At 42.0% G+C, this 27,871-nt stretch overlaps 1 protein-coding gene across 1 annotated transcript; it reads left to right on the top strand.

Annotated features, from left to right (window-relative positions):
• Window positions 1-14,674: 14,674 nt before the first annotated feature.
• On the top strand, window positions 14,675-26,902 carry CCDC117 (coiled-coil domain containing 117). The gene is made up of 5 exons (XM_080821390.1): window positions 14,675-15,002; window positions 15,671-15,721; window positions 21,319-21,543; window positions 21,996-22,133; window positions 23,937-26,902. Exons 1-5 carry the CDS (start codon window positions 14,821-14,823, stop codon window positions 24,172-24,174), a joined length of 834 nt encoding a protein of 277 aa, XP_080677516.1. The 5' UTR covers window positions 14,675-14,820; the 3' UTR covers window positions 24,175-26,902.
• The last annotated feature ends 969 nt before the right edge of the window (window positions 26,903-27,871 follow it).

The following is a 27,871-nucleotide window of genomic DNA, read 5'->3' as shown; positions in this document are numbered from 1 at the left end:
GCTCGCTCGCTCTCTCTCTCTAACAAATAAATAAATTTTAAAAAATTTAAAAAAATGTTTAAAAAAAAAAAAAGAGTCAGGTGCTTAACCAACTGTATCACTGTATCTTCATTTGCTACTAATCACTGTAGTCTTCATTTGCATTTCTGACTCATGATGTTGCACATATTATCTCACATTTACCAGCCATTTATAAATCTTTTCTGAAGTAATGCCTGTTCTTATCCTTTACCCTTTTAAAAACTGGGTTGTCTTTTTACTATCGAGTTAATTTTTCACCTATGGTAATACAATTCCTTTATTGGATAGATAGCTTGGAAATATTTTCTCCTTTTTTGTGAGTTATCTTTTCACTTTTCTTGATGATGTCCTTTGAACCACAAAAGTATTTAATGTTGATGAGGTCAATTCACCTGTCTTCTTTTTTGTTACTCTGTTTTTGGTGTTCCAGCTAAGAAACCATTACCTAACCCAGGGTTACAAATAACTACCCTTGCATTTTCTTCTAAGAGTTTTATATTTTTAGCTCCTACATTTATGTCCATACTCCATTTTGAGTTCGTTTTTGTATATGGTGTTAGGCAGGGATCTAACCTCATTCTTTTGCATGTGGCTATCCAATTATTCCGACATCATTATTAAAAAGTTTGTTCTTTCCCCGCATTGAATTGTCTTGGCATCCCTGTTGAGAATCAGTTGATCATAAATGTATGGGTATATTTCTGAATTCTTAATTCTATCCCATCAATCTACACATCATCCTCATTCCGGATTGGAAAATGTGTTGAGAAGCTAGAGCCAGTGTACTAAATTAAGAATACGCAGATTATGACCTGGTGAATGAGGGGACACAAGCCACCCAAAGAGGATCAGTAAGTAGCTTTCTCAACATCTGAGCTCCCAGTTTGGGGAAGTGAAAACCATGGGGCTGTCATGATTGAACGCACAGTTTCAATGCACACACACACAAAGGAAGTCAAATCACAGGATCTATTACTTACAGATCCCAGAAGCAGGGTGGCAGGTGAGAAAGGCATGGGATGTATGGAGAGGTGGCCAACACAATGAGCTAGAGAAAGAGCACTTTTCTGTTCCATGAGTGAGCAGGAGATAGAGAACAAGGTAGCAAGCATCTATTACTTATAAGGTGTTTGTCACTAACTTCGTGGGCTTAAAGGCACAGGTTTAAGTCCAACAAGACTGCCCTTATTTCAGATGGCAGCCTCAAGTGGGGTCCTCAGGTCATCCATACCTATGACAGACAGGTCAGGAATTCAAGAGGTTCCCATGGCCCCTCTTAGAATCAACAATTCATTAGAATGGTTCACATAACTCGGGGCGCCTGGGTGGCTCAGTGGGTTAAGCCTCTGCCTTCGGCTCAGGTCATGATTCCGGGGTTCTGGGATCGAGTCCCGCATCGGGCTCTCTGCTCAGCAGGGAGCCTGCTTCCTCCCTCTCTCTCTGCCTGCCTCTCTGCCTACTTGTGATCTCTGTCTATCAAATAAATAAAATAAAATCTTTTAAAAAAAAAAAAAAAAAAAAAAAAAAGAATGGTTCACATAACTCAAAACAAAGTTATATTTGTGACTACAGTTATATGAAGGATACAAATAAAGAGACACATAGTGCAAGATCTGGGAGGATGCTAAACAGAGCTTCTCTAAGACCTCACCCTATGGAAACCTAGGGCATGTCACCCTCCCAGGCACATCGATGTGTTCACCAACCGGGCAGCTCTACTGAGCTTTGGTGACCAAAGTTGTTTTCGGGGGTTATTTGTAAATATCATTGATTGAATATTGGCCATGTGGTTAAATTCCATCTGCAGCCTCCCTCCCTTTGCTGGTGGCTGGGCTGGCTCAAAGTCCCCATCCTCTAATCACAGAGTTGGTCTTTCTAGTGATTAGCCCCCATCTGGAGTAATCTCATTCATTAGCATAAACTCAGGAGTGATCCAAGATGCTCAAGAATAACGAAGACACATTTACTGTTCAGGAGATTCCAAGAATTTAGAGCATCCTTCCAGGTGCACCTGGGTGGTTCAGTGGGTTAAGTGTCTGACTTCGGCTCAGGTCATGATCCCACGGTCCTGAAATGGAGATGTCTCCCTCTGCCACTCCTCTTGCTTGCGTTCCCTCTCTTGCTGTCTCTCTGCCAAATAAATAAATAAAATATTTTTTAAAAATCTTAAAAAAAAAAATCAAATCTGAGATGCTGTCTTGAGTATGGAGGGTGAAGGGTTCATGAGATTTTTATACTTTACTAATTCTGGGATAAAGACACCTCTAAACCAATTCTAGTTAATCCACATATTTTATTTTTATTTATTTTTAGTTTTTAGTTTTTTTAATCCATACATTTTAATTAGCAATAATCACGCCTCAGATAAACCTCATTGGCTACAATACTGCCTGCCACTGTGCAAAGCTTAATCCTTAAATTTTAAACATCACTCATCGTATCAACAGAAAAACTCATTCTAATGTCAATTATGTTAATGAGCAGAAACCTCTAGGGTTCAGAAGAGTGAAAGATAACTGAAGCACTTGTAGGAGTTGCTTTTTTTTTTTTTTTAGGTGGGCTCAACACCCAATGTGAGGCTTGAACTCATGACCCTGAGATCAAGATCACAAGTCACATGCTCTACTGACAGAGCCAGCCAGGCACCCAAAGGAGTTGCCTTCGATTAAATCTCCTTGCTGCCCCAGGAGTGTGTATGTGGTAAGGGAGGGCATACCAGCCCTGGGGTGACCAAAGCCAATACACATGTTCTATCACACCATGCAGAAATAATATAAAGAAAATTGTAGACCACATCACAGTGTTATGCAGGCAAAACATCTCTGTGTAAAATTTTATTAACAAACCCAAGGGGTTTTTTGTTGTTGTTTGTTTGTATTTTAAAGATTTTTTTATTTATTTGACAAAAAGAGAGAGAGAGCAGAAGTAGGCAGAGCCACAGGCAGAGGGAGAGGTAGAAGCAGGCTTCCCGCCGAGCAGGGAGCGGGAAGCAGAAGCAGGGCTCCATCCCAGGACCCTGGGATCATGACCTGAGCCTAAGGCAGACGCTTAACTGACTGAGCCACCCAGGCGCCCCCGTTTGTCTGTTTGTTTGTTTGTTTGTTTTTAAACACATGAGAGAACTGTGAAAACCAAATTAAATGAATAGCTAAGAATGTGTACAGGAGCCCTTCCATTGTTCCTTGGGACAATGTGGAAACAAGGGAGAAGCTTCACTGCTCAGAGCAATTGCCTACTTGTTCTGCCCCAGTCATGGGCATCAAGGAAACCAAAGAAATTTGTGTGCATTCTCAATGACGTTAACCCCAAAGAGCTGTGTGAAAATCCCTAATTTCATGTTCTCAAGCCTACTCTTGGCAGAATACAGTACCATAAGGTACTTCAAGAGTTTAACATAAGACCATGTGTCATTTCATTCCCTCCTCTGGCTCCAAAAGCACCACAAACATTTAATATACTAGGAAGGTCTGTTTGGATGCAAAAGATGGCAACTGTTACCAGAGAGAAGCACAAATGTACACAAGAATTTGGAGGTGAGTGAGAAGAGCTGAGAGAAATTCAATAGAAAACAGAAGAAAATCCAAACTGCTGGATGCAGACATCAGGTGGGGACTGGGAAGAGATGAAGGTGGGAGGTAGGAAGGGGAGGGATCTGAAGGAACTGGAGTCTGGTAAGGAGGCTAAACCTCCAGGAAGAGCAATAGGGAGTCATGGAAGGTTTTAGAGCAGGGGAGGAACACATCAGGATGGCATGTTGGATGAATAACCTCTGTCTGTGCCATAGTTAACAGGCTGGAGGAGCAGGAGTTGAGTAGGGAGACTAGCCAGGACATTCGAGCAAGAAAGAGATCACGGAGCCTACGGGGGCAGGATTGATACTGATATTCTCAGTTTTGGGCAGTCCTACTTGCTTAGGTGAAGAAGCTGCCACCCACTGGGAGTGTGCTTATCACACAGGTAATAGTATCTGCCACGTCCCTTCTCTTCAGCTCTAGGCTCCCTTGTTGATGTTGACCTGAGAAGCCACATGCAGATGCCTCACCACTACCAGTGCTCACCACGACCATGCCAATGTCCAGACGACCCAGTTGGTCAACTAATAATTAACAAAGAAAAAAGCAGACAGGGGACCTAGACTAAAGGAGACTCGAGAGACAAGGAAACATAACGCACTGCTGAATTATGATGCCATCAAATCAACTATAAAAAAAAACTTTTAGGGACATTTTGGAAAATCTGATTACTGATTAGGTGATTTTAAAAAAATTATTAATTTTGGTGACACCTGGGTGGCTTAGTCAGTTAAGCGTCTGCCTTTGGCTCAGGTCATGATCCCAGGTCCTGGGATGGAGTTCCACATAGGGCTCCTTGCTAAGTAGGGAGTCTGCTTCTCCCTCTGCCTGCTGTTCCCACTGCTTGCGCTTTCTCTGTCTCTCTCTCTGACAAATAAATAAATAAATAAAATCTTTTTAAAAAATTATTAATTTTGTTAGGTGTGATAATAGCATTGTGGTTATTTTTTTTTCTTAAGTATTTGTTAGAGATCAACACCAAAACATTCACAGATAAGATATGATTCTGTGATTTCCTTTAAAATAATCATGAAAGGGACGCCTGGGTGGTTCAGTCAGTTAAGGGGCTGCCTTTGGCTCAAGTCATGATGATTGAGCCCCACATCAGGCTCCTTGCTCAGCAGGGAGCCTGCTTCTCCCTTTACCTGCCACTCTCCCTGCTTGTGCTCTCCCTCTCTCTCATTGTGACAAATAAATAAATAAAATCTTAAAGAAAAAAATCATGAAAAACACCCATGACCTGAAACAGTATTTCCTATATACATATTATAGCCCTTTATTATCCTCATATGCAGTTTTTTCATACCTCTAGCCATAATATCTCCATACTTTTATGATCTAAACATTAATGAATAAATGCTGCTTCTGAGAAGGTGCCACACATTTGGAATGTTAGTGGCAACATCTGTCCCTGCAGTGTTTACCCCATCCTCGATAAGAGAGGGTCCTCCATTTGTAAGTAAGAGCAGTAATTCTTTAGGGATTGTGATGGTTCATTTTATGTGTCAAGTTGACTAGGCTAAATGAAGCCCAGGTAGCTGCTAAAACACTGTTTCTGAATATGTCTGCGAGGGTGTTTCCAGAAGAGATTAGCATTTGAATAGGTGAACTGAGTAAAGCAGATGGCCCTCCAAAGTGAGTGGGTATCATGCAATCCAGTGAGAACCCAGACTGAACACAAAGGCAGAGGAAGGGTGAGCTGGCTCTGCTCCAGCTGTGACATCCATCTTCTGCCCGTGAACAAAATTGTGCTCCTGGTTCTCAGGCTTTCAGACTCAGTGGAGACTTCCACCATCAACTCCCTAATTCCCATGCCTTAGGACCCAGCGGAATTATATCACCAGCTTTCAGGGTTCTCCAGCTCACAAACAGAAGTGACTTGGGACTTCTCAGTCTCCATAAGCATGTGACTCAGTTCCCATAATAGATTTCCTCTTATGTATATATCTTATCGGTTCTGTTTTTCTGGAGAACCCTGACTCATAGAGGGATCTTCCCTCAAATATGCATTCTGGGGGAGCTCAGCAGCAAAGAATGTTTCCATTTGCTTGTGGAAAGCCGTGATCGTGATCCTGGCTTTGGAATCACACAAATCTAAAACCATCAATAGTAACTGTGAGACCCTGAGACATCTCAGCCTCTTATTCTGCAAAGGAGTGCTACTGACGCCAAAATACTGAGTTCTGGTGAAACTGACGAAAAGTAGAACACTTAGCACAGTGTCTGATATAGTTAATGGTCAGTAAATGCTTGCAGCTAGTGTTAATTGCTCTTCATCTTCTTTAACCTTGTGTCTTAGTCTGGTCAGGTTTTATATAACAAATGCTATAAATAACAGAGACTTGTTTCTTATGGTTCTGGAGATTGAGAAATCTGAAAGTAAGGTGCCAGCAGATCCTGTGTCTGGAACAACCTTCAAAATAAAAAGTGCCAAGTGCACCCCAAGTCCCTCTATTCCTGTTGGGTCTGTAACTGACTGTGAATGGTAAGGCATGAGAGCTCCTGCCAAAACCTCCCAACTCCATTTTTTTATGATTTTCCATGACTGGTTTGCACACAACCCATTTTCTCCTCCAAAGAGGGCCTTTGCTTCCCTGTGTCCTCACCTGGTATAAGGGGCAAGGGAGTTATCTTGAGTCTTCCATAAGGGTGTTAATCCCATTCATGAATCCCATAGGCTCCACCTTCTAATACCATCACAATCGGGATTAGGATTTCAACATTTGAATTTGGTGGGCAGTGGGGGTAGAGGGGTAACACAAATAATTGACCGGATAGATTCTTAACCAGCTGGGCCACCCAGGAGCCCCCCAAAATAAAATTTTTAAATAAAAAAAAAAGAACGAACCAAAAACATTTATCCTTTGACTACAAAATATCACATATTCCTTGGAAAAGAACAAAAGCCTGAAATTTACAGCCTTAGAGTATAAATTCTGATAACCCCACCTGTCATGAGTCATTGCAATCAATATTTTGGTTTGTGTCTTTTCTTCCAGAGGGGATGAAGGTTAATACTTTTGTATTAAAATCCCAAGAAGGTTGTTTCTTGCTTATTTATTTATTTATTTATTTGAGGGGCACCTAGGTGGCTCAGTTGGTTAGCATCTGCCTTTGGCTCAGGTCATGATCTTGGAGTCCTGGAATCAAGCCCTGCATTGGGCTCCCTGCTCAGTGGGGGGCCTGCTTCTCCCTCTCCCTCTGCCTGATGCTCCCCTTGCCTGTGCTCTCGTGTTCTCTCTCTGTCAAACAAAAATTTTTAAAAAGACTTATTTATTTGAGAGGGAGAGAGAGAACAGAGAGAGAGGGAGAAGCAGACTCCCCGCTGCGCAAGGAGCCCACATTGGGGCTCAATTCCAGGACCCTGAGATCATGATGTGAGCAGAAGGCAGAGGCTTAACTGAGCGAGCCACCCAGGTGCCCCTCCCGCTAAATTCTATTAACCAATGGCGGTTAATTAGGTAGACAAATTACTTATCATCTCTTAGCTTTAGTTTTATGACCTTTATATAGAAAAATACATACACATGGGGTCCAGTTATGAGAGTAAAATGAGAAAATGTGGAGATTTGTATGTGTTATATGATGTTTTGGAATATAGGTGAGGATGGGTTGGGTGAGGCCCTGAACTGATGGCCAAGAAAGAATTCTTGAGACGTCTTTGGTGCAAAATGATGGTTTTATTAAAGTACGGGGACAGGACACGTGGGCAGAAAGGGCTGCTGCACTAGCTGATTATATACTTGGGAGCTGGGGGTAAGGAAAAAGGGAGGGATTTTTTTTTTTTTTCAAAGATTTTATCTATTCATTTGACAGACAGAGATCACAAGTAGGCAGGGAGGCAGGCAGAGAGAGAGGAAGGGAAGCAGGCTCCTCACTGAGCAGAGAGCCCGACTTGGGGCTCAATCCCAGGACACTGGGATCATGACCTGAGCCAAAGGCAGAGGCTTTAACCTACTGAGCCACCCAGATGCCCCAAAAGGGAGGTTTTTAAAAGAATTTCTGTATGCTAGGGAGAAGCTACAAGATATTGGAGGCCTTGCCATGTCAGGTTAAGGTTGTTCCTCCCTCTAGTGAAGCATTCAGCTGAGAGTTTCCTTCTGGAAGTTAGGTTATTAATAAGCTAATCCCTTCATACCATCCCACAGGAGCTTCCTGTGGGATGGTATGAAGGCTTTTTTTTTTTTTTTTGCTTCTGTGTATTTCAGCACCACCTCCAATTATTTTCTACTAAACTGTGTTAGGTTTTTTTTTTTTTTTTAAGATTTTATTTCATTCATTTGAGAGAGAGAGACAGAGAGAGAATGAGCAGGGGGAGAGGCAGAAGGGGAAGAGGCAGAGGGAGGAGAAGCAGGCTCCCACTGAGCCAGAAGCCTGATGTGGGGCTTGATCCCAGGACCCTGTGATCATGACTCTAGCCAAAGGAGACATTTAACCATCTGAGTCACACAGGTGCCCCTAGACTGTTGGTTTTATAACCAAAAATATTATTATTTTTTCTAAAAATATAACAGATAAGATTAGTTACCAAGAGAACAGAGTCAGGAGGGTATTGTCTCAAGGTCTGGGGTGCCTGGGTGGCTGGGTTAAGTGTCTGCTTTTGGCTCAGTCATGATCCCACGGTCCTGGGAGTGAGCGCCATGTCAGGCTCTCCACTCAGCAAGGAGACTGCTTCTCCCTCTCCCTCTGCCTGTTGCTGCCCCTGCTTGTGTTCTCTCTGTCAAATAAATAAATAAAATCTTTTTTTAAAAAATGTCTAGGGGCGCCTGGGTGGCTCAGTGGGTTAAAGCCTCTGCCTTCGGCTCAGGTCATGATGCCAGGATCCTGGGATCAAGCCCAGCATCGGGCTCTCTGCTCGGCGAGGAGCCTGCTTCCCTTCCTCTCTCTCTCTGCCCTGCCTCTCTGCCTACTTGTGATCTCTGTCTGTCAAATAAATAAATAAAATCTTTTAAAAAAAAATGTCTATATGTCTGATCCAGTAACTGCCTGAGAGGATAACTGGAAGTTACCTAGAGGCAGGTTTACCCTACTGAAAAGAAGAGATGCTCTGGGTGGCCACCATTAGATTCTACACCTGCTCTTCTCAGGTTTCTGTAGGAGACAATGTACAATAATCCTCAGTCTTTTGATTCCAGGGTCTGAAACCAAAAGGAGTCAGTATCTCAGACACACTCTAGTAAGGCTTTCCCTTATTCTTCCAAAGAATTCTGCCAGGAAATTCAACGGGATGGAGTAAAGCCTAGCAGTTTAGGACAAGATTTAGGGTCTCAGACCTGGGATTGAACCCCTTCACTTAAAAATAATGGAACTGGGGGCGCCTGGGTGGCTCAGTGGGTTAAAGCCGCTGCCTTCGGCTCAGGTCATGATCCCAGCATCCTGGGATCGAGCCCTGCATCAGGCTCTCTGCTTGGCAGGGAGCCTGCTTCCTCCCTTCTCTCTCTGCCTGCCTCTCTGCCTACTTGTGATCTGTCTGTCAAATAAATAAATAAAATCTTTAAAAAAAAAAATAATGGAACTGGGGACTAAAACTAGCCTCAATTTTCTTATGGGTCCATCCAATTCATGGTGTTATAGTGAGGAACTGAATTTGGGTAAAGAGCATGGGCAAATAGTACTTAATTATTCTAGGGTGCCTGGGTGGCTCAGTTAGTTAAGCGTCTGCTTTTGGCTCAGGTCATGCATGATTCCAGCGTCCTGGGATAGAACCACACATCAGGTTCCCTGCTCAGTGGGGAGTCTGCTTCTCCCTCTCCAACTTTCCCTCCCCTCTGTTCTTGCTTTCTTGCTTGCTCTTCCCCTCAAAATAAATAAAATCTTTTAATAAATAAATAATTCTAGTACATTGCCTGATAAGAGGTATACAACCTAGTACAGAATTGTGCACTACAGAATGAATTTGGGGGCGCCTGGATGGCTCAGTCGGTTAAGCAGCTGCCTTTGGCTCAGGTCATGATCCCAGAGTCCTGGGATCAAGTCCTGCATTGGGCTTCCTGCTCAGCAGAGAGCCTGCTTCTCCCTCTCCCTCTGCCTGCTGCTCTGCCTACTTGTGTGCTCTATCTCTGTCAAATAAATAAATAAAATCTTAAAAAAAAAAAAAAAAGAAGAATGAATTTGGGTAGGCATTCAACAAATATAATTAGGTGGAGAGAAGTTTCAGAATGATGTAGAGTATGAGAACTGTAAGGGCCGATGGCAGGCTGCCACAAGACAGGCCACTTTAGCCTGAACATTATTTTGAGTTAAAAACAATTAAAACCCAGCAGATTCAAGAAGAGCTCTTACCACCCCCTCAACTGCCTGCTTTACCAGAAACTGAGCCATTAACAGGGATTTCCCTTCACCTAAGAAACTTAACATTCAAAATAATGCAACCTTTGTTTTCTAAGAGCAACTCTCACTTTCCTGTTAATGGTCTTCCTCTTTGTATTTTTGATTCCTACCCCTCTCCTTAGCTCATGTAAGCCTCTTGTTGATTATGTTTGGAATTTCTTTTGTCTATGTGGATTTCCTGTATGCACAAAATTAAATTTGATTTTCTCATGTTAATCTGTCTCATGTCAATTTGATTCTCAGTCTGATGAAATTTTAGAATATAAGTGAGTTTTGGTGGGGTGAGGTCCGGAGCCGATGACCTAGAAAGAGTTCTTGAAATATCTTTGGTGTAAAATGGTGGTTCATTAAAGCACGGGGATAGGACCCATGGGCAGAAAGAGCTGCTTCCCTGAGGTTGTGAGGGGTGGCAGGTTATATACTATGGGGTTGGGGGAGGTAAGGATAAAGGGAGGTTTCAACAGAACTTTCATATGCTAAAGAGAACCTCCAAGATACTGGATACCAGAGGTCTTGCCATTGTCAAGGTCATTTTTCCCTTATTAGCAAGGTATTAACATTAAGATAGGTGGGAGATTCCTAAAGAATGTTACATATGTCCCACCCAGGAGTCGGGGTGGGGGAAAGTTGCAGGGTGTCAGCTTTTGCTTTGTCCTCAGCCAGGCTTCTGTTCCCTCATCAAGTCCAGCTAGAGGGACTTCAAGAGCAGAGGAAAATTATTCCTTCCTGACACTCCCTTTTCATCAACATATATTTATATCATTTTTTAAAGATTTTATTTATTTGTGACAGAAGGAGATAGCGAGAGAGGGAACACAAGCCACGGGGGAGCTGTAGAGGGAGAAGCAGGCTCCCATTGAGCAGGGAGCCCAATGTGGGGCTTAATCCCAGAATGCTGGGATCATGACCTGAGCTGAAGGCAGACACTTAATGACTGAGCCACCCAGGTGCCCCTCATCAATATATACTTAAATTTTTATGTGTCTATAACATCATCTGGAAGGTTATTTTTTTCAGAGGAAGAATAAGGTGGTCCTTTGTAGAAATGACCCAGGAGACTATCTTTTATACCCAGCTGAAGTAAGTAGGGTGTTGCCTTCTGGAGGCAAAACTGGATTGTAAATGCCACTAAGAAAACTTAAATCTGATCCACTATATTACATTAGGCAAAAGAGGTTCTTTCATTTTTTTTCTAAACCATACTGAGATCAATGAAAAAAGGGAGAAAGATCAAGAGAATCTGGAAGCATTTCACAAGTAAAGCACATAGGACTTGCTGATCGATTAAATATGGGATGGGGGTAAACAAAAAAGAGGCATTAATGATGATGCTTAGGTTTTTTGGTTAGAAAGAGAAAAGCATCTTCTGACAACTAGCCTGGTACTATCAGATCAGCTTTGGTGTCTTCTAGTTAAACAAGTCCACAAAATATCAACATCAAACAAGGCCTGAGACAGTGACTTTGATGGATCGAGATAAAAACAAGACCTCTTCATTGTAAGGACCTATTTTATATTTTTATATTTTAGGAAGAGGCTTTCATTGAGGTTAAACAAAAACCTTGTTGTTTAACCCTTAAACTGTCCCTGCTCCCCTTCCCCCAGGGGATTCACTTAAAAACAAGTCCCGGAAACCAGCTCCAGGTAACAAAGCCCAGATACAAAGGTGGGTCAGGCCAGGTGGAGACATCCGATCAGTAGGGGGTTGCATACTGTCTCCCTAGCTACCAAGGAGTATGGGCCCCCGCCCTTTGGGAACCCTTTTGGCACCAATCCTAATCAAGGTGTAATAGGCTGATTCAAATGTCTACTAGGGTAAATTGTAATTCAATTGGTCACCTGTGCGTGGCCAGGCCCAACCGCAAGGCCTTTGCCCTTAAAAGCTAGACTGTGAAACAGAGAAGGGTCGCCCTCTCTTGTAAGAGGTGCAGCCCCGAATGTTGGGTTAGAATCTTGATGCTTGGCGCGAAACAAAGCTTTGCTTGACCTTCGCTTTGTATCAGTCTCGCTCCTTTAATCACGGACCCATTATTGGGGCATAACATTCATAATCATGTTTAAACACAGACGAAAATGTGAACATTGTACAAACCACAAAATTGTCCAAACATCCCCCTAGCTAATAAGGACTTTGCTTCTTTACCAGTTACAGGTTTAGCTTCCCTTCATTCTTCCTACCTTCTAGAAAAGATCGACTAAGTTACCCGGTCACAGAATTATCCCTACTTCCTGACAATATTAATTTCAGAACAAAGCCCTGCTTTCTTGAACCCTGCCCCAAATCACCTAAGACAGTCCCAAGTCCTATTACAACCTTTTTCTAACACCTCCTTACCGAGACACTTCCTCACTGTAAGCAGCCAGTAAATCTTTGTTCCATTATAGGTGTCTTTTCGGGGGGTTTTGGCTAAAGGGCATTGACTTTGGTGTGAGCAACCAGACTGGATGATAGTGTCATTCTCTGGGATGGAAAAAGTGGTAGGACCAGTGGTTGGTGATATAGGAAAGTGTTGGAGTTCGGAGCCAAAGGCCAAGAAAGAATTCTTGAACTTTCTTTGGTGCAAAAAGGTGGTTTTATTAAAGCACGGGGACATGACTTGTGGGCAGAAAGAGCTGCACTGTGTTCATGAGGAGTGGCCGATTATATACTTTCAAATTGGGAGAGGGTTAGGGATAGCGTTGTCTCAAGAATTTTTGAAGCAAGTTTTCCAGGACCTCGAGGGGGCACACTATTGTTAGGAAAAGGTCATTTATCACTTTCTAATAAAACTTTAGTCATGAGATCCTTTAGATGTTTATCAGTGGGTCATGTTTGGAGGATGATTGCTAACATGCATCTTGGAGGGTAGAGATGAAGGAAGTTTCCAAAGTAATTTTTAAAAAAACTATTTATTTATTTATTTATTTGACAGAGAGAGATCACAAATAGGCAGAGAGGCAGGCAGAGAGAGAGACAGAAGAGGAAGCAGGCTCCCAGTGGAGCAGAGAGCCCTATGTGGAGCTTGATCCCAGGACCCTGGGATTGTAAGGACCTATTTTAGCCAGAGCACTTCCATCCAGGTTAAACAATAACCTTGTTGTTTAACCCTTAAACTGTCCCTGCCCCCCTTCCCCCAGGGGACTTACTTAAAAACAAATCCCAGAAACCAGTCCCAGGTAACAAAGCCCAAATACAAGGGTGGGTCAGGCCAGGTGGAGACATCCGATCAGTGGGGGGTGGGGGGGTGCATACTGTCTCCCTAGTTACCAAGGAGTATGGGCCCCTCCCTTTGGGAACCTTTTGGGCGCCAACTCTGACCAAGGTGATAGGCTAATTTAAATATCTACTAGGGTAAATTGTAATTCAATTGGTCACTTATGTATGAACTAACATGACTGTGCAGCTTTCTCTGTGTGTTACAATTTCATTGGCCACCTGTGCGTGGCCAGGCCCAACCACATGGCCTTTCCCCTTAAAAGCTAGTCTGTGAAGCAGAGAAAGGTCGCCCTCTCTGTAAGAGGAGCGGCCCCGAATGTGCGGTGTGATTCTTGATGCTTGGCGCGGAATAAAGCTTTGCTTGACCTTCGGTTTATATCAGTCTCGCTCCTTTAATCATGGACCCATTATTGGGGGACCTAACAGGGATCATGACCTGACCCGAAGGCAGAGGCTTAACCCACTGAGGCACCCAGGCGCCCCCAAAGGAATTTTTATATGTTAAAGTAGACTTTTAGGATCCTGGAGTTCAGGCTAATGTCAAGCTAAGATTGCCTTTTGCCCTTAGCAAAGTATTAACAGTGAGGCAGCTCTGAGTTCCTAGAGGAATGTCACTCTACCTGTTTCAAAGACTTGTCAATGGACTGTAATTAGTAAGGAAATTTAATTTTTCTTTTGCCTTTGTTTCCCACATAATTCGGGGTCAACCAACTGTGCCAGCCGTCTGAAAAGACATTCTTTGGAGCCAGACAGAGGCTGGAAGACTGGCCAGTACCTCTCACAGCACTCTGAGGTTTTTACAGAGAGCGCCTCCAAGCTGTTACCCCTAAGACAACACCAACTTCATTTATATTAAAACATGGAAAGAATTAATAGGGGATGTTTAATGAGTATTGCCACGTGCTGAGCACTATTCTAAGAGATCTAGTTTTTGTTTTTGTTTTTGTTTTTTTGAGATCTAGTTTTTGTATGTTTGTTTTCTAAAGTAGGATCTATGCCCAACAGGGAGCTTGAATTCACTATCAAGAGTCCCATGCTCTACTGAGCCCCCCAGACATCTCAGGATCCACATGTTTTAAAATATTTTTTTTTAATTCATTTATTTGACAGAAAGAGAGAGAGAGCGCAAAAGCAAGGGGAGCAGCAGACAGAGGGAGAAGGAGAAGCAAACTCCCTGCCTAGCACAGAGCCAGACGCAGGACTCCATCCCAGGACCCTGGGATCATGATCCGGAGTAAAGGCAGACGCCCAACCCACTGAGCCACCCAGGTGCCCAGGATCCACATGTCTTAATCCATTAACTTCTCCCATCAACCCTAAGAAGATAGGTATTATTATTATCGGGTTTTACTGTTGAGAAAACTGAGGTACAGAGGTGTGAGTGTTGGAACCAACTTACTTCACATTCACGGCTCGCCAGAGCGGTCCTCCAGCTCCAGCCCGCTAAGCCGAGGCAGCCATGTTAGCTGTAGTCCGCTGGAACTGCAACTCCCGGCAACCCTCCCGGTAGCCGCTCTCCACACACAACAAATCCCGGCGTACCCCTGGGCGGTCCGGGGTGGAGGGTTCTAGAAGGCGTGACGTGGGGTCGAGAGCGGGCTCAGAGGCGGGCGCCTCTCAGTAGTCGCTGTGGCCGCAGCTGCCGGGCCTGGGGACGCGGGCGGCCGGGGCCGCGGGCGCAGTCTCCTCGTCTCCCCGGCCATGGCCGCGCTCGGCCGGCCTTTCAGCGGCCTCCCCCTGAGTGGCGGCCCCGAGTTCCTGCAGCCGCCGCCGGCCTTCCCTGGCCGGGCCTTCCAGCCGGGAGCAGACGGCGCCGAGCTGGCTCCGCGGCCGGGACTCCGCGCCGCCCCGAGCAGCCCCGGCGGGATCGCGGCGCGCGGACGGTAAGGAGCCCCGCGGGTGCCGGGCGTGCGGGCGCGCAGCTTGGGCTCGTTAATCTTCCTCACCACTCTCAGTAGGGGGCTCCTGAGCCCCTAGATAGCAGACAAGAAACTGATCCTGGGGACGTTAACTGTAAGTCGCCCGGGGCCGCTCAGCCCGGGAGTCCGGGTCGGACCTCGACCGGCCTGCGCCCTTCGAGAGTCGAGGAGACTTTGCCGAGCTCACCCAAGTCGGGCCGGGATTGGAACCTGGGCCGACCGGAGTCTGGCGGTGCCCTCGGCGCGGCCGCCGGCGCTAACTTTCCGTGCCTCTCGGACACTCGGTTTCTCATCCTCTGAGTGGGACAGAGATGGGTCCTGCTAGTGAGATCGTGGAAGTAAAGCGCTTAGCCCAGTGCCTGCCCCAGATACGTTTTCCCTACGTCGGTACCCCCAAATTTATTTCCCACTCCCTTGACAAAGTAAGAAGTTGAGATTTCAACTTCTAGTTATGTGGGTCACCCAACCTGAGCGACCTTGTGATCTGTGTATCCAATCCCGGGCAGCAAGGAAAGGGACAGCCGCTCGCTACTCTGGGACGGACGAGATTATTGAGGAACGGGAGAGTGGATGCCGAAAAAACACAGGCTCAGTGAATTTCTCAATTGACTGATTTTTGTTTGTTTCAACAGTGTTTCAGTTCGCTGTAAAAAGAAACACAAGCGAGAGGAGGAAGATGATGAGTAAGTTTCAGGTGCCATTTATTCACTTTATGGTCACTTAGTTTAACTTGTTTTATATCCTCAACTACTTATTTTGAGTGAAAAGGTGAAACATTAAGTATCTTGGCGGGGTGGGGGGGGCGGCGAGTATCTCTGCAAGGAGGCACGAGGAACTGGTAACAGTGGTTTCCTTTTAGGGAAAGTAACTGGATAGCTGGCATGTCAAAGAGAAACTTCTCCCCGTAATCCTTAGTAACGTTTAAATTTTCATCCATGTGAGTATTATTACGTGCGGAGAGTAAAAGGATTTCACGTGTGTGAAAGGATACACATTGTAAAGTCTTAGAATGCACACTCCGCTTTTCTCCCTGTTACCTGTTTCCTGTTTCTCCTTTGGAAGATAATCTGAAAACTTTATAACTGTATATACCTGTGGTTTTATGTATTTGTAAGAAGGTAACTCTTGACATTGGCAACACGTTGATCTTTTTACTCTCCTGTAGTTGGTTGCATATAGGCAGGTAGGGTTCTACCTCATTTCTTTTGCAACATTGGATAGAATACTATTGTAAGGTCCAGATATATAGAGATCATTAACCAACTAGTCTCCTGTTAATAGATTTCTAAGTTGGGGCGCCTGGGTGGCTCAGTGGGTTAAAGCCTCTGCCTTCAGCTCAGGTCATGATTCCCAGGGTCCTGGAATCGAGCCCCTGCTTCCCCTTCTCTCTCTGCCTGCCTCTCTGCCTACTTGTGATCCCTGTCAAATAAATAAATAAAATCTTTAAAATTAAAAAAAAAATTTCTAAGTTACCTCTAATTTTTTGCTTTTACTGTAGATTAAATCTACCATGCTGGTTCTTTTTAAAGTTCCTTGTATATATTTGCAAGTAGGTTAATGGATTCTTTGATGGTGAATTGCATGCATTTTATTTTATTTGTTTTTATTTATTTATTTTCTTATTAACATGTAATGTATTATTAGCCCCAGGGGTACAGGCCTGTGAATTGCCAGGTTTACATACTTCACAGCACTCACCATAGCACATATCCTCTCCAATGTCCATAACCCAAGCACCCTCTCCCTACTCTCCTTGGATGCATTTTAAATTTTGATCACGAGTTGTTGCCAGTTTATATTCCTTTTAGCAGTGGAAATGCGTGTTTCTCCATCTTCACCAGAACTGTATTTTCAAACGTTTTCACTTCACTCATAGGTTAAAAAAATTACGTCTCATAGACAGTCTAATAGACAAATGAGCAAAGGAATCACTCAAAGAGGATATCCAAATGACTAACAAATGAAAGGTGTTCATTCAACCTTATCAGTCTTCAGGGAAATAAATGCCTAGTAAAGCCTCAAAATGAGATCTGTTACTTTACCACCAGGTACTGGAGCACCAGTAACTCTGCAATACTATGGATGAGAATGTAAATCGGTACAAGCACTTTGGGAAATAGTTTGGCATTATCTAGTAAGTTAAAGACATACATACCCTATTACCCACCAGTTCCCCTCTTGAGTGTGTACATGTAGCAGGAGACGCAAGAAAGTTCGTAGCATCCTTGTTCATAGTAGCTCAAAATTGGAAACAACCTGTATGTCCCTGTGTAGTAAAATGGATAAAGTAAATTACAAATTCATGTAGTGGAGTTCTATTTGGCAAAAAAAAGGCGGGGAAAGAATGTATGACACCTGTCAAGCCATACATCTCAAGCATAATATGGGCAAAAGAAACATCCCAAGAATATATACAGTACTATAACAAAGTGTTTACCTGTAGGAAGGAGGAAATAGAGTACCATTTTAGAGTCTTTTTTTTTTTTTTTTAATGATTTTTTATTTCTTATTTAACAGAGAGAGAGAGATCACAAGTAGGCAGAGAGGCAGGCAGAGAGAGAGGGGGGAAGCAGGCTCCCTGCTGTGCAGAGAGCCCAATGTGGGGCTCAATCCCAGGACCCTGAGATCATGACCTGAGCCGAAGGCAGAGGCTTAACCCATTGAGCCGTTGAGGCGCCCCCATTTTAGAGTCTTGACAACAATCTACATCTTGAATTTTTTAAAAGATTTTATATAACTATTTGACAGAGCACAAGTAAGCAGAGCAGCAGGGAGAGGGAGAAGCAAGCTCCCCGCTGAGCAGGGAGCCGGACTCGGGGCTCGATCTCAGGACCCTGGGATCGTAACCTGACCCAAAGGCAGCTGCTTAACCGACTGAGCCACCCAGGCGCCCCTTGAATGTTATTTTAATGGATCGATGTTTTCTAATTATTAATTGAATTGTATGAGCATAGGATCTTAAAGTTAAAATTAGATCGTTGTTTTTTTTTTAAGACCACTGTTTTAATTTATATTTTGTAAATTCAAGTTAAGTTGAACATCTTTCCGTTTAATCCATTTGTGTTTGTATGTCTTGTTCCAGTTTCTGACATTTTCTGTTGGCTTATTGATCTTTTTTTTTTTTTTGACTTAATGATCTTTTTCATGTTCATCTATAAGAAATCTTTACTAAAGAAATCAGTAATTTATTATGTATGTTATGTTTCCCCAAATTTGTCATTTGTCTTTTAACTTTGTATATGTTTTGCTTGTTTGTTTTTTGGCCAGCAGAAACTGGATTTTCTAACCTTGCTGATGCATAGGCTAAATAGATTTGAAAGTTGCCTTAGTTTAAAAACCACCAGACCAGACAGCATTTATATTCTTTATTGCCTTGGAATTGCTGCAGATACACAGGGCTCTCTTTGCTTTTGTCTTTTGGACTACACTGTAAGAAATGATTGAATAGGGATGCCTGGGTGGCTTAGTCTGTTGAGTGTGACTCCTGGTTTTGGTTCAGGCTGTTATCTCAGGGTCTTGAGAGGAGACCAGTGTCAGGCTGCACACACAGTGGGAGTCAGCTTCACTCCCTCTGCCCCTCCCCCTGCTTGCTTGCTCTTTCCTAAATAAATAAATAAATAAATAAATAAATAAAAGAGGGGCGCCTGGGTGGTTCAGTGTGTTAAGCCTCTCCCTTCAGCTCAGGTCATGACCTCAGGGTCCAGGGATCGAGTCCCGCATCAGGCTCTCTGCTCGGCAGGGAGCCTGCTTCCTCCTCTCTCTCTCTCTCTCTCTCTGCCTGCCTCTCTGCCTCCTTGTGATCTCTCTCTGTCAAATAAATAAATTTTTTTAAAAAAGATAATTGAGTAAAGAGTTCCAGTGTGAAAAGTTTGAAGTGTAAAATCTATTGGCTTAAAAATTTAACTGCCTTTGGGGTCCCTGGCTGGCTCAATCTGTAGAGCATGGGATCCTTGATTTAGGGTGGGGATGATTGTGAATTCAGGCCCCACATTGGGTGTAGAGCTTGCTTTTAAAAAAATAAATAACAATACATAATGGTTAGCTTCCTTTAATTTACAGATGAAGAGATTGGGGCCCTGAGAATGAGGAACTTGACATTTGAATATCTAATGCCCATAAGCGTGCTGCCCACCTGCCACTTCCATAGCTCTTAACCTATACTTTGAAGTCTTTTATATCACATTTTCTTTGCAACTTAATTATCATTGATCTCTAATTATTTGCAAAATGGACCTACAGGTATGAAATAATATAGTCCAAATCATGTCGGAAGTCAGAGATCAGAACCCAGCTCTTACACTTTGTTGCATTTCATAGTTGAATTGTTGGATGTGCTAGGAAATTACCTGTCCCTTCTAGATTTATTCTGCTTTTTCTTAGCTGGTTTTATTTGTATAGTTTTTCTCCTGATTTCAAAACACCACACCATAAAACTATCCAAATATTACAGAAATATGTGAGGTATAGTTAGACTCTTAGTATTTTCTTATCAATTAAAAGCAATCATAAACTATTCTTGTGCTTACTCTGGTACGATGTAGACTAAAATGGGACCTATACAGAGAAGATTAGCATGGGCCCTGTGCAAGGGTGATATGCAAATTTGTGAGGGGTTCTATATATTTAGATGGTAGCTACAATTTTATAGCATAAGATTCAGCATTGTAGAATCTCTGGGTTGTACACTTAAGACTAATGTAACTTTGCATGTCAGCTATACTCAGAAAAGGGGCGCCTGAGTGGTTTAGTCAGTCAAGTATCTGCCTTGGGCTCAGGTCATAATCCCACTAGGGTCCTGGGATCAAGACCCGTATCAGACTCCCTGCTCAGTGGGGAATCTGCTTCTCCCTCTCCCTTTGTGTATGTGCACTCTCTTTCTGTCTCTCTCAAATACATAAAATCTTTTTTAAAAAAACCTATACTCAAAAAAGACCTCAAAAAACTAAACATTTTAAAAAATGATTGTCAATTCCAGTAAAAGTCTAGGTTCAAGAGAGCATCATTATTTGTCAGATTTTATATTGCCAGAGACTTTAATGTTAATTATTTTTTAAAGATTTTATTTATTTATTTATTTATTTATTAGAGCGGGAGAGAGCATGAGAAGGGGGTGGGTCAGAGGGAGAAGTAGACTCCCTGCTGAGGAAGGAGCCTGATGCTGGATCATGACCTGAGCCAAAGGCAGTCACTTAACCAACTGAGCCACCCAGGTGCCCCTAATGTTGATTTTTGTAGTCTTAACATGAATAGAAATTTCTTTTTGTAGAATACATACCACTTCCTTTGACCTTCAGTTTAGAGACTAATAAGCTGTAGTAGCCATTAATGAATTTTTTTAAGTTGCAGAGCTGTGCTGTGTTTTGAGGCCACACTTGCTGATGCCCAAGCAGTAAAGTCCGTCTGGTCAAAGCACTTAAGTAGAGTAAGGACCAGTTGTCTGTCTAACTGCTTCAGACAGTTTTCAGCCAACCTGGGCACACTGCAGCATATGCAAATACTACTTCATGGTAAGAGCTTGAACTTACCTAAGGAGGCCATAAGTTTCAGTGAAAATGACATAGAGCTAGGTCTTTGGAGCTCTGCCTTCTGGTGCCCGACATGCAGCTCTGCCTTATGTGACATTTAGGAGGGGGCACCTTAGCTTTTGTAGGTCTTAGTTTCCAAAACAAAGAAATTGATGAACTCTAAGGGCTTTCTGTAATACAAATTTTTCTAGGAAGTGAAAATGGTTTAAGCGGGAGAAAAATGTACACCCTTATTAGTAAGGGGCTCAGAGTCAAATGACAGTCTTCTGACATTTCTGAGAGGACCAAGAAATCACAGTATCTTCTGCAATGTGGAGTACCTGGAACGGACCTGATAAAGCATTTATCTTTTGCTGTAAGGGAAGACAGGATGCCTGTGGATCACATCCTCATAGGGAGCAAGCAGAATCAGGACAAAATATGGCTGGTTCTGAATTGCTGCTTGTGATTTGGTTTCTTTACTTTCCACTTGACCTATCCAGAGCCAAATAAGTAGGAATGACTCTCAATTCCCACATTGAACACTAATCTGAAAAAGCACAATCTTGCAGGTGTATCCTAATTTGGTAGAGAACAGTAGAAGAAAACATCTTAAGGAAGCTGTCAGAATGACAAAAGGAAATGCATGATTTTCTGTCTTATAACCACACTGTCAAAAATCAGAGTTTTTTTCACATAAGAGTTTGGTTAGAGAAAGGGATGATAAACATTTATATGACTGAATTTTCATTGAGGTTTTTTTTTTTTTTTTCCAGTTGTCCAGTAAGAAAGAAAAGGCTAACTGAAGCAGGGCTCTGTGCTGGTCCTAATGACTGGATTCTTTGTGCACATCAGGATATAGAGAGTCATGGAGTAAGTCCGTGCACTAGCGGCCTCTCTGCACCTGGCATGTTAGATGTTATATGTGAAGAGATGGATCAGACAACGGGAGAACCGCAGTGTGAAGTTGCACGAAGGAGGCTTCAAGAAATCGAGGACAGGTAAATGGGTAGCGTGTATCATTGGCTTATTGCAGTTCCCATGTGATATCTCTACTTAAGCTAGTCTAATTCATCATTTGGTGATAACCGTAATCTTCAACCTCTCAGACTATGAAAATTTGAGAACTCAAAGTCAACACATTTAATGTCAAACTCTTTTCATAGAACTGCACTAAATATTTTCACCTACTGTCTAGGAATATTAATTTTTTGGTTTATGGTAGTTTTCAGGGACACATTCTTCAAATGTGATTGCATCTGATGTAAAACTTTTTAAATGAAACATTGAGTAACTCTCCTGTATGTACTTTTTTCACTCAGAGCCTCATATTTTACTTGATCTTTTCCTGTAGCACCTGTTGCTTTTATTTTTTTAAAATTTCGTCTAATTACTAGAATATATAATAGCTCGACTAAATTTTTCTTTCTCTGCTTCTGCTGTCTTTATTTAGGATAATTGATGAGGATGAAGAAGTGGAAGCTGACAGAAATATTAACCATCTCCCCAGTCTTGTTCTTTCTGACACCATGAAAACAGGTTTGAAGAGGGAGTTTGATGAAGTCTTTACAAAGAAAATGATTGAGTCCATGTAAGTGCTGGTTCCTGGTTTCCATTTATTTATTTTTAAAAACTTATTTTTTAGAGATAGCACAGGGAGAGGAACAGAGGGAGACGGACAGGCAGACTCAAGAGTTGAGTGGCTGCCTTACCTTCTTAACCCCCAATCTTTTGAAGTCCTGAAACACACTATCTAATGTTTGGGGTTGGGAGGATTGGCAAGAGAGCCCATTCTCCGAAATTCGTGTCATAGGATATAGGAACCACATTTCAAAAGTTCTTGTTTACCAGGCTCTCAGTTATCCAGGAACACCACTGAGACTTAGAAAACATACCAAAAGAAATCTCCCAGTAGTCAAAAGAGTTACCACAAAGTTTAATGAGCTCAGTTATCTGGTTTCCATTAGAGTAGAAACACTGAAACAGAAGTGAGAAAAAAACTCATAGGGAGTAGTGACGGTATAGTGTGAGGACAGGAGAGGAAACTAGAAAGCAAACGTCAGAGCCTTAAAAATGAAGCAGCCTGGGGCTGTTAACACAAGAACTAATGATAGCTTTGTAATTCTTATAGTCCTTGAGCTTACATGATCTGAAGCAGTCATTATCCATGTGTAAAATAATAGGTTTAAAGCGCTATTTAGATAATTGCCTAGAAAAAACTGCAGGTAGATTTGATAACTCAGTATGAGGGTAGGTGTCAGGTATCTGAAAAAATCTCTGAGAACAGCAGTCCGAGCGATGCCAGGTAGATAAGTATTGCCTGTGGTCACAATGGGTTCAGCTGATCTTAGGTCACAGAAGTTTTGCATTAGCTCTCTAACTTGGGTATATAATTAACTACCTAACTCTGAGAGTGGGTAGTTAGTTCAGCCAAGAGTAAGTAGGCCATGTTGTCCTACAGCCTAAAAAACAGCACTTTTTGCTCTTGGTAGTTTTCCAGAAGCTAGCATTTCGGGGTACTATTCATTGTGGTTTGTCTTACTTGTCTTTGGGTCCCAGAAACTATCAAACCATGGGGGCAGGTAGGCATTGGGGCCATAATCGTTTGTACTTACTGCAAAAAGCATTCTACTTTGTAGCTGTACTAAGCAGAAGGCATAACAGAGATACGTTTAATGTGTTTGGTCAGTATTTCATTTTCATTTATAAAGGTTTAGTACAAGGTAGTAGCCCATACCTACTAATATTAACCACAGTTTAAGGAATTTTACATTAAATCAAGGGCCTCTATTCTTTTTACATGGATGTTTGTATTTCCTTTTTTTTTTTAAAGATCTTGTGTAATCTCTATACCCAACATGGGGCTGGAACTTAAAACCCCAAGACCAAGAGTTGCATGCTCTACTGACTGAGCCAGCCAGGCACTCCTATATTACTTTCAATCACAGCATCAATACAACTAGTAGGTTTGGTTAAAAACGTGCAGAACAGAGGTATCTGAGTAGCTTAGTCTGTTAAGCATCCGACTCTTGGTTTCACTTTAGGTCGTGATTCAGGGTCCTGGCATCGAGCCCCATGGCCTGCTTCATGCTCAGCGGAGAGTCTGCTTGGGATTCTCTCTCTCTATTTCTCTTTCTCTGCTCCTCCCCTCACTTATTTGTACACATTCGTGTCTTCTCTAAATAAATATCTAAAAATATGAGCAGAACTATAAAATTGTATGTGTTTGCATGACCTTTCTAAAGATCTTTTTAGATCATCATAAAATCTCCTATTTTAATTCTGTCAGTTCTTAACTCTAGATATTTGGTAGCAAACATTAACTTTTCAACATGTATCTTTTATTTCCATATCCTAAAATTTTTTTTATAAGAAACTGTATTTTATGTCTTAGGAGCCGTCCTTCCATGGAGCTTGTGCTCTGGAAACCTCTCCCTGAACTCCTTTCTGATAAGCCAAAGCCAACATCTAATGCTAAGAACTATACAGGAGAGAGCCAAACTAAGCATGCAGCTGCTGGCCCTGCCTTCCCTGGGAGAACTGAACTGTTCTTGGAACCTCGGCAAACAGGGATGCCTGTTTACAATAGTTTGGAGACAGCTGCTTGCACAGAAGAAGAGATGGAACTCTAGAAACCAGTTTCTATGCTAAAGTTGTCAAATGTTAGAAGGCTCATGTATTTAGTCGTGAGCCTACTTGTATTTGTATAGTATAGGGACTTGAAAGTTTTATGAAACGGGTGTAATAATATCTCCACCTGTGATTTGGGGTGGGACTCTCATTTTGGGTAGCCATTTCGTGAATCCAACTTTCTGCTACGGAAGCTTGTCTCAAGGGAAAAGAGTTTTCCACAGGGCTTATTAAGGGAACGGAAGTTGCAGCCTGCAAAGGCAAGTATAGAAGCTGTGTGTCTAAGGGTGACTTAAATCATCTGTCACATTGTCTAAACCATTCAGATAGTTGGTGAATATTCAGACACTTGAATTTGAAACAATGCATTAAGAAAGAAGGATGCTCCTGCTATGACTGTACCCTGACAGCCGAGTCACAACTGCGTCTATAGATCGGAGCTCGTTTACAGTGGTGACTCTGTATAATTAGGAAGAGGAGGGAGGAAAGTAGCTTAGCCTATTGCCAAGAGATTTAACAGAGGCTCTGAAACTTGTATATTGTCAATTCTGTGTAGCTACATTGATTAAATAGCTGGTAGCATTGTGGCTCACTTAGTAGCCTCTGAAAATGTAATGAAGATACAAAAAAAGGTTTTTCCTTCAAGGCTTTTTTTGCCTTGTGCTACAGTTGCTCCTTGGTTTCGCTTGCATAATTGATAAGCCCGGTTATTCAGGAATGTTTACAACTTAATTAACTTTGATCGTTAAAAAGTGATCGTGAGGTAACCCTATGTTCAAATTGGCTATGGAGAAGCCTCCCTTAAGTAATCCCAAGGAACTGCCATGTCAGTGAAGCCCAGCATTGATAGGTATTTTTAAAAAGGTTGTACCTATATTAGCAAGTTGAGTATTTTTAGTGTTAATGTAGAAAACAATGACAATAATTAACTGAAATGGGTAAGTATCATTGAGAGTTACTGAACCATCCACTTTGCCTGGTGCTTCAGCTGTTGTGCAGTAAACCTAGAGAATGGCTTCCTGCTAGCAGGACATCTTCATCTTGAGAAACTAAACCAGGCTCAAGGTGCCCTTTGGGGATAACCAGGATTGAAGTTCTTTATTTCTCAGGAAGGGCTCTTCTGTGTGGCAAGGACTCAGTAGTGCCGAGTAAAATAACACTTCCTTTAGTGCTACGGAAATATCCGCTGTAACTTATTAAATGAGTGTAATAGTGTAATACTTGCCCTTACATCACACAACAGGAGACCACCCCAGTTCTTTTTGTTTTGTTTTCTGGGTTTTTTCCCCCCTTTGTAGGACTCAGATACCTTGTGTAGAAAAAAAAATGGCCTATGCCAAGTAGAGGTGACTTTTTAGAAACGAACTCCCAGACGTTTTCGAAACCCATGCTGAAATCCCTCCCCTTGTTACAGATGGCGTAGAAGTAACAAGTCTGTTAATTGGACTGTTTCTTCCCTTGCCTGTTGTTCCTGCTTTCTCTGTTTCTGTCTGGACAGTCAGGAAAAGATTTAATGTTTAATATTTAAACAATATTTAATGTCTACACAATAAAATTATTCAAACTTCAAACCAGTATTAAAACCAGTTGGAAACCAGCTAATAGTTTCTTAATCTCAGATTTAGAGATGAATGTAAACTGTATTCTGTTGAGATGTGCAAGTGTTTGATTCATGCCGTTTGAAAAACTCCTGCCTTTAGTTCATTGTTTAATGGGACCAACTTGAAAGTTTGTAGCCTTAAGGAAATCGCTGTGCTAAAAGTTTCTTCTGGTATGACTCAAAAACATGAAGTGAATGCCCAGGATTTGGAGTTAGTCCCAGTGTTAGGGCAGAAGGGGAGTTGACAACTTTCCAAAGAAGGACCCAAAACACACTAAGATAGTCTTTGGTAGGAATTGTGGGCCAGGCCTCTGATCCAAGGTCTATATGAGGAAAAGGAAGAAGAGCTCCAAAACAGGGCTCTGATACCACTGGTAAAATACAGGAGAGAATGAAGAGTCTGTTAATTAAAATCCAAACAACTTGTTTCAGGAGTCAGATTATCTGACGTGATTATTTCTGCAGGAAAATGGATGTTTAATGCTCCTTTTTAAACTTTATCCTTTTGCATATGTTTGTACAGAAATTTTCTTCATCCTTGTGGTGCTTATTCATCTGAGCCATCTCCACAGTCTCCATGCCTCTGCTTTGTTTTTCTTCTGTAGTGTAAGGCTTTTGCTTTTGCCTTAACGTTTCCTTAGGGAATCAACAGGTCTTTTCATTTTGTACAACTTTTGAAGCATGGATCAAACATTGGCTTACTATGCTAATGTGTGAAGAGAAAAATTATCTGAAGCAGGTGAGCTTTAATGAACAAATGTATATTTTCTCTGAGTTTGAGTAGGGGGTGTGTGTGTATTTTTTTTTAATACAAAGTTCAGTTCTCACAAATCTTAATCAGTCATTAAAAAAAGCAGAAACAAAAACAAAACTTGCTACTCATTTTTGAAAAGGTGCAAATGTAAAATTTAGGAAAATAGGGTAGGGGCTAGAACCATGAGAGCAATGCTTATTAATAATAAGCAGGTTCGTTAATTATTTTGGATTTGAAAACTTGGTTTTTCATTAATAGTGACCAGAATGGTACAGTACTAGGAAGGTTCTGGAAGATGCTGTCAATTTTACTTTAAAACGAGAATCTGGTGTTTCTGTATTTTATTGTTTTCAATAAAACTTCTTAAGTGCTTTGACTTCATGAGGTATTTGTATTCCTGCCATAAGTAAACAAAATCAGCTACCTCTTCTTGCTTCTAAATTGTATTTAAAGCAGAATTCATGGGTGCCTGGGTGGCTCAGTTGAATGAGCATCTGCCTTTGGCTCAGGTTGTGATCCTGGAGTCCAGGGCAGTCTGCTTCTCCCTGTGCCCCTCTCCTCTCTCAAGTAAAAAAAATCATAAAAAAGATAAAGCATTTGTATCAGTGAGGGTCTTAAATTTGAGAGGATGATGATGTTGGGTTAAAGTTAAGCTGTATAAGTGAATTCAGTATTTCCAAAATAGGCAGACTGTTTTGCTGTTCTAAAACCCACAGAATGCTTACCACTCTACTTAACCAATTCACTGCTGTCAACAGCATTGATTGGCAGTGGTGATTGACTGCCGCTGTTCAGATGACAGTAGTAATAGTCTTCAAAAATGTTTAAATATACAGATGGAAATGGTAGAGTTCACAGTTTGTTTTTTTTACAGGTTTAGGACCATTGAAAATGGAATAGGGAAATTCCATAATGTTACGTGGTCATTTCTTTTAGAGTTGACAGGTCACTGGGTGGCAGTATTGCCTGCATATTTACAACTTTGGCTTGATGATGTGGGTCCCTGATGTGTGGCCAGGCAGAGTTAAGTTTGGGTTGTAATTACAGAAAACTCAGGATACTGTTTTTCACCAAAATTTGGAAATCACAGCTATGAGCTATCTAATTTCTTTATTTTACATATTTGGAAACTAAAGCTAAGTAGGTAGTGATAATTTCGATTATAATTGAACTTAACCAGCTTCAGTGTTCTTCCTACTTGACCAGTGGTTTTATAGTGTTTTCATAGAATATCTAAAATGTCATTTAGAGTTTGACATAATCCACAATAAAGTGTGGTTCAGTCAGTGTAACATTAAACTCCTTGAGAAAATACACTTTTGTGGGGCACCTGGGTGGTTCAGTG

Source organism: Martes martes (assembly GCF_963455335.1).
Source record: "Martes martes genome assembly, chromosome: 13".
In the NCBI taxonomy this organism is placed as follows: domain Eukaryota; kingdom Metazoa; phylum Chordata; class Mammalia; order Carnivora; family Mustelidae; genus Martes; species Martes martes.
Note: the sequence above shows the minus strand (reverse complement) of the source record. Positions and strands in the feature narration are given on the sequence as shown.

Coding starts and splice junctions, on each gene's coding strand:
- CCDC117 (XM_080821390.1), top strand. CDS start 14,821: ATGGCCGCGCTCGGCCGGCCTTTCAGCGGCCTCCCCCTGAGTGGCGGC. Junction 15,722..21,318: donor CGAGAGGAGGAAGATGATGA/GTAAGTTTCAGG, acceptor TTTTTTTTCCAG/TTGTCCAGTAAGAAAGAAAA. Junction 22,134..23,936: donor AAGAAAATGATTGAGTCCAT/GTAAGTGCTGGT, acceptor TTTATGTCTTAG/GAGCCGTCCTTCCATGGAGC.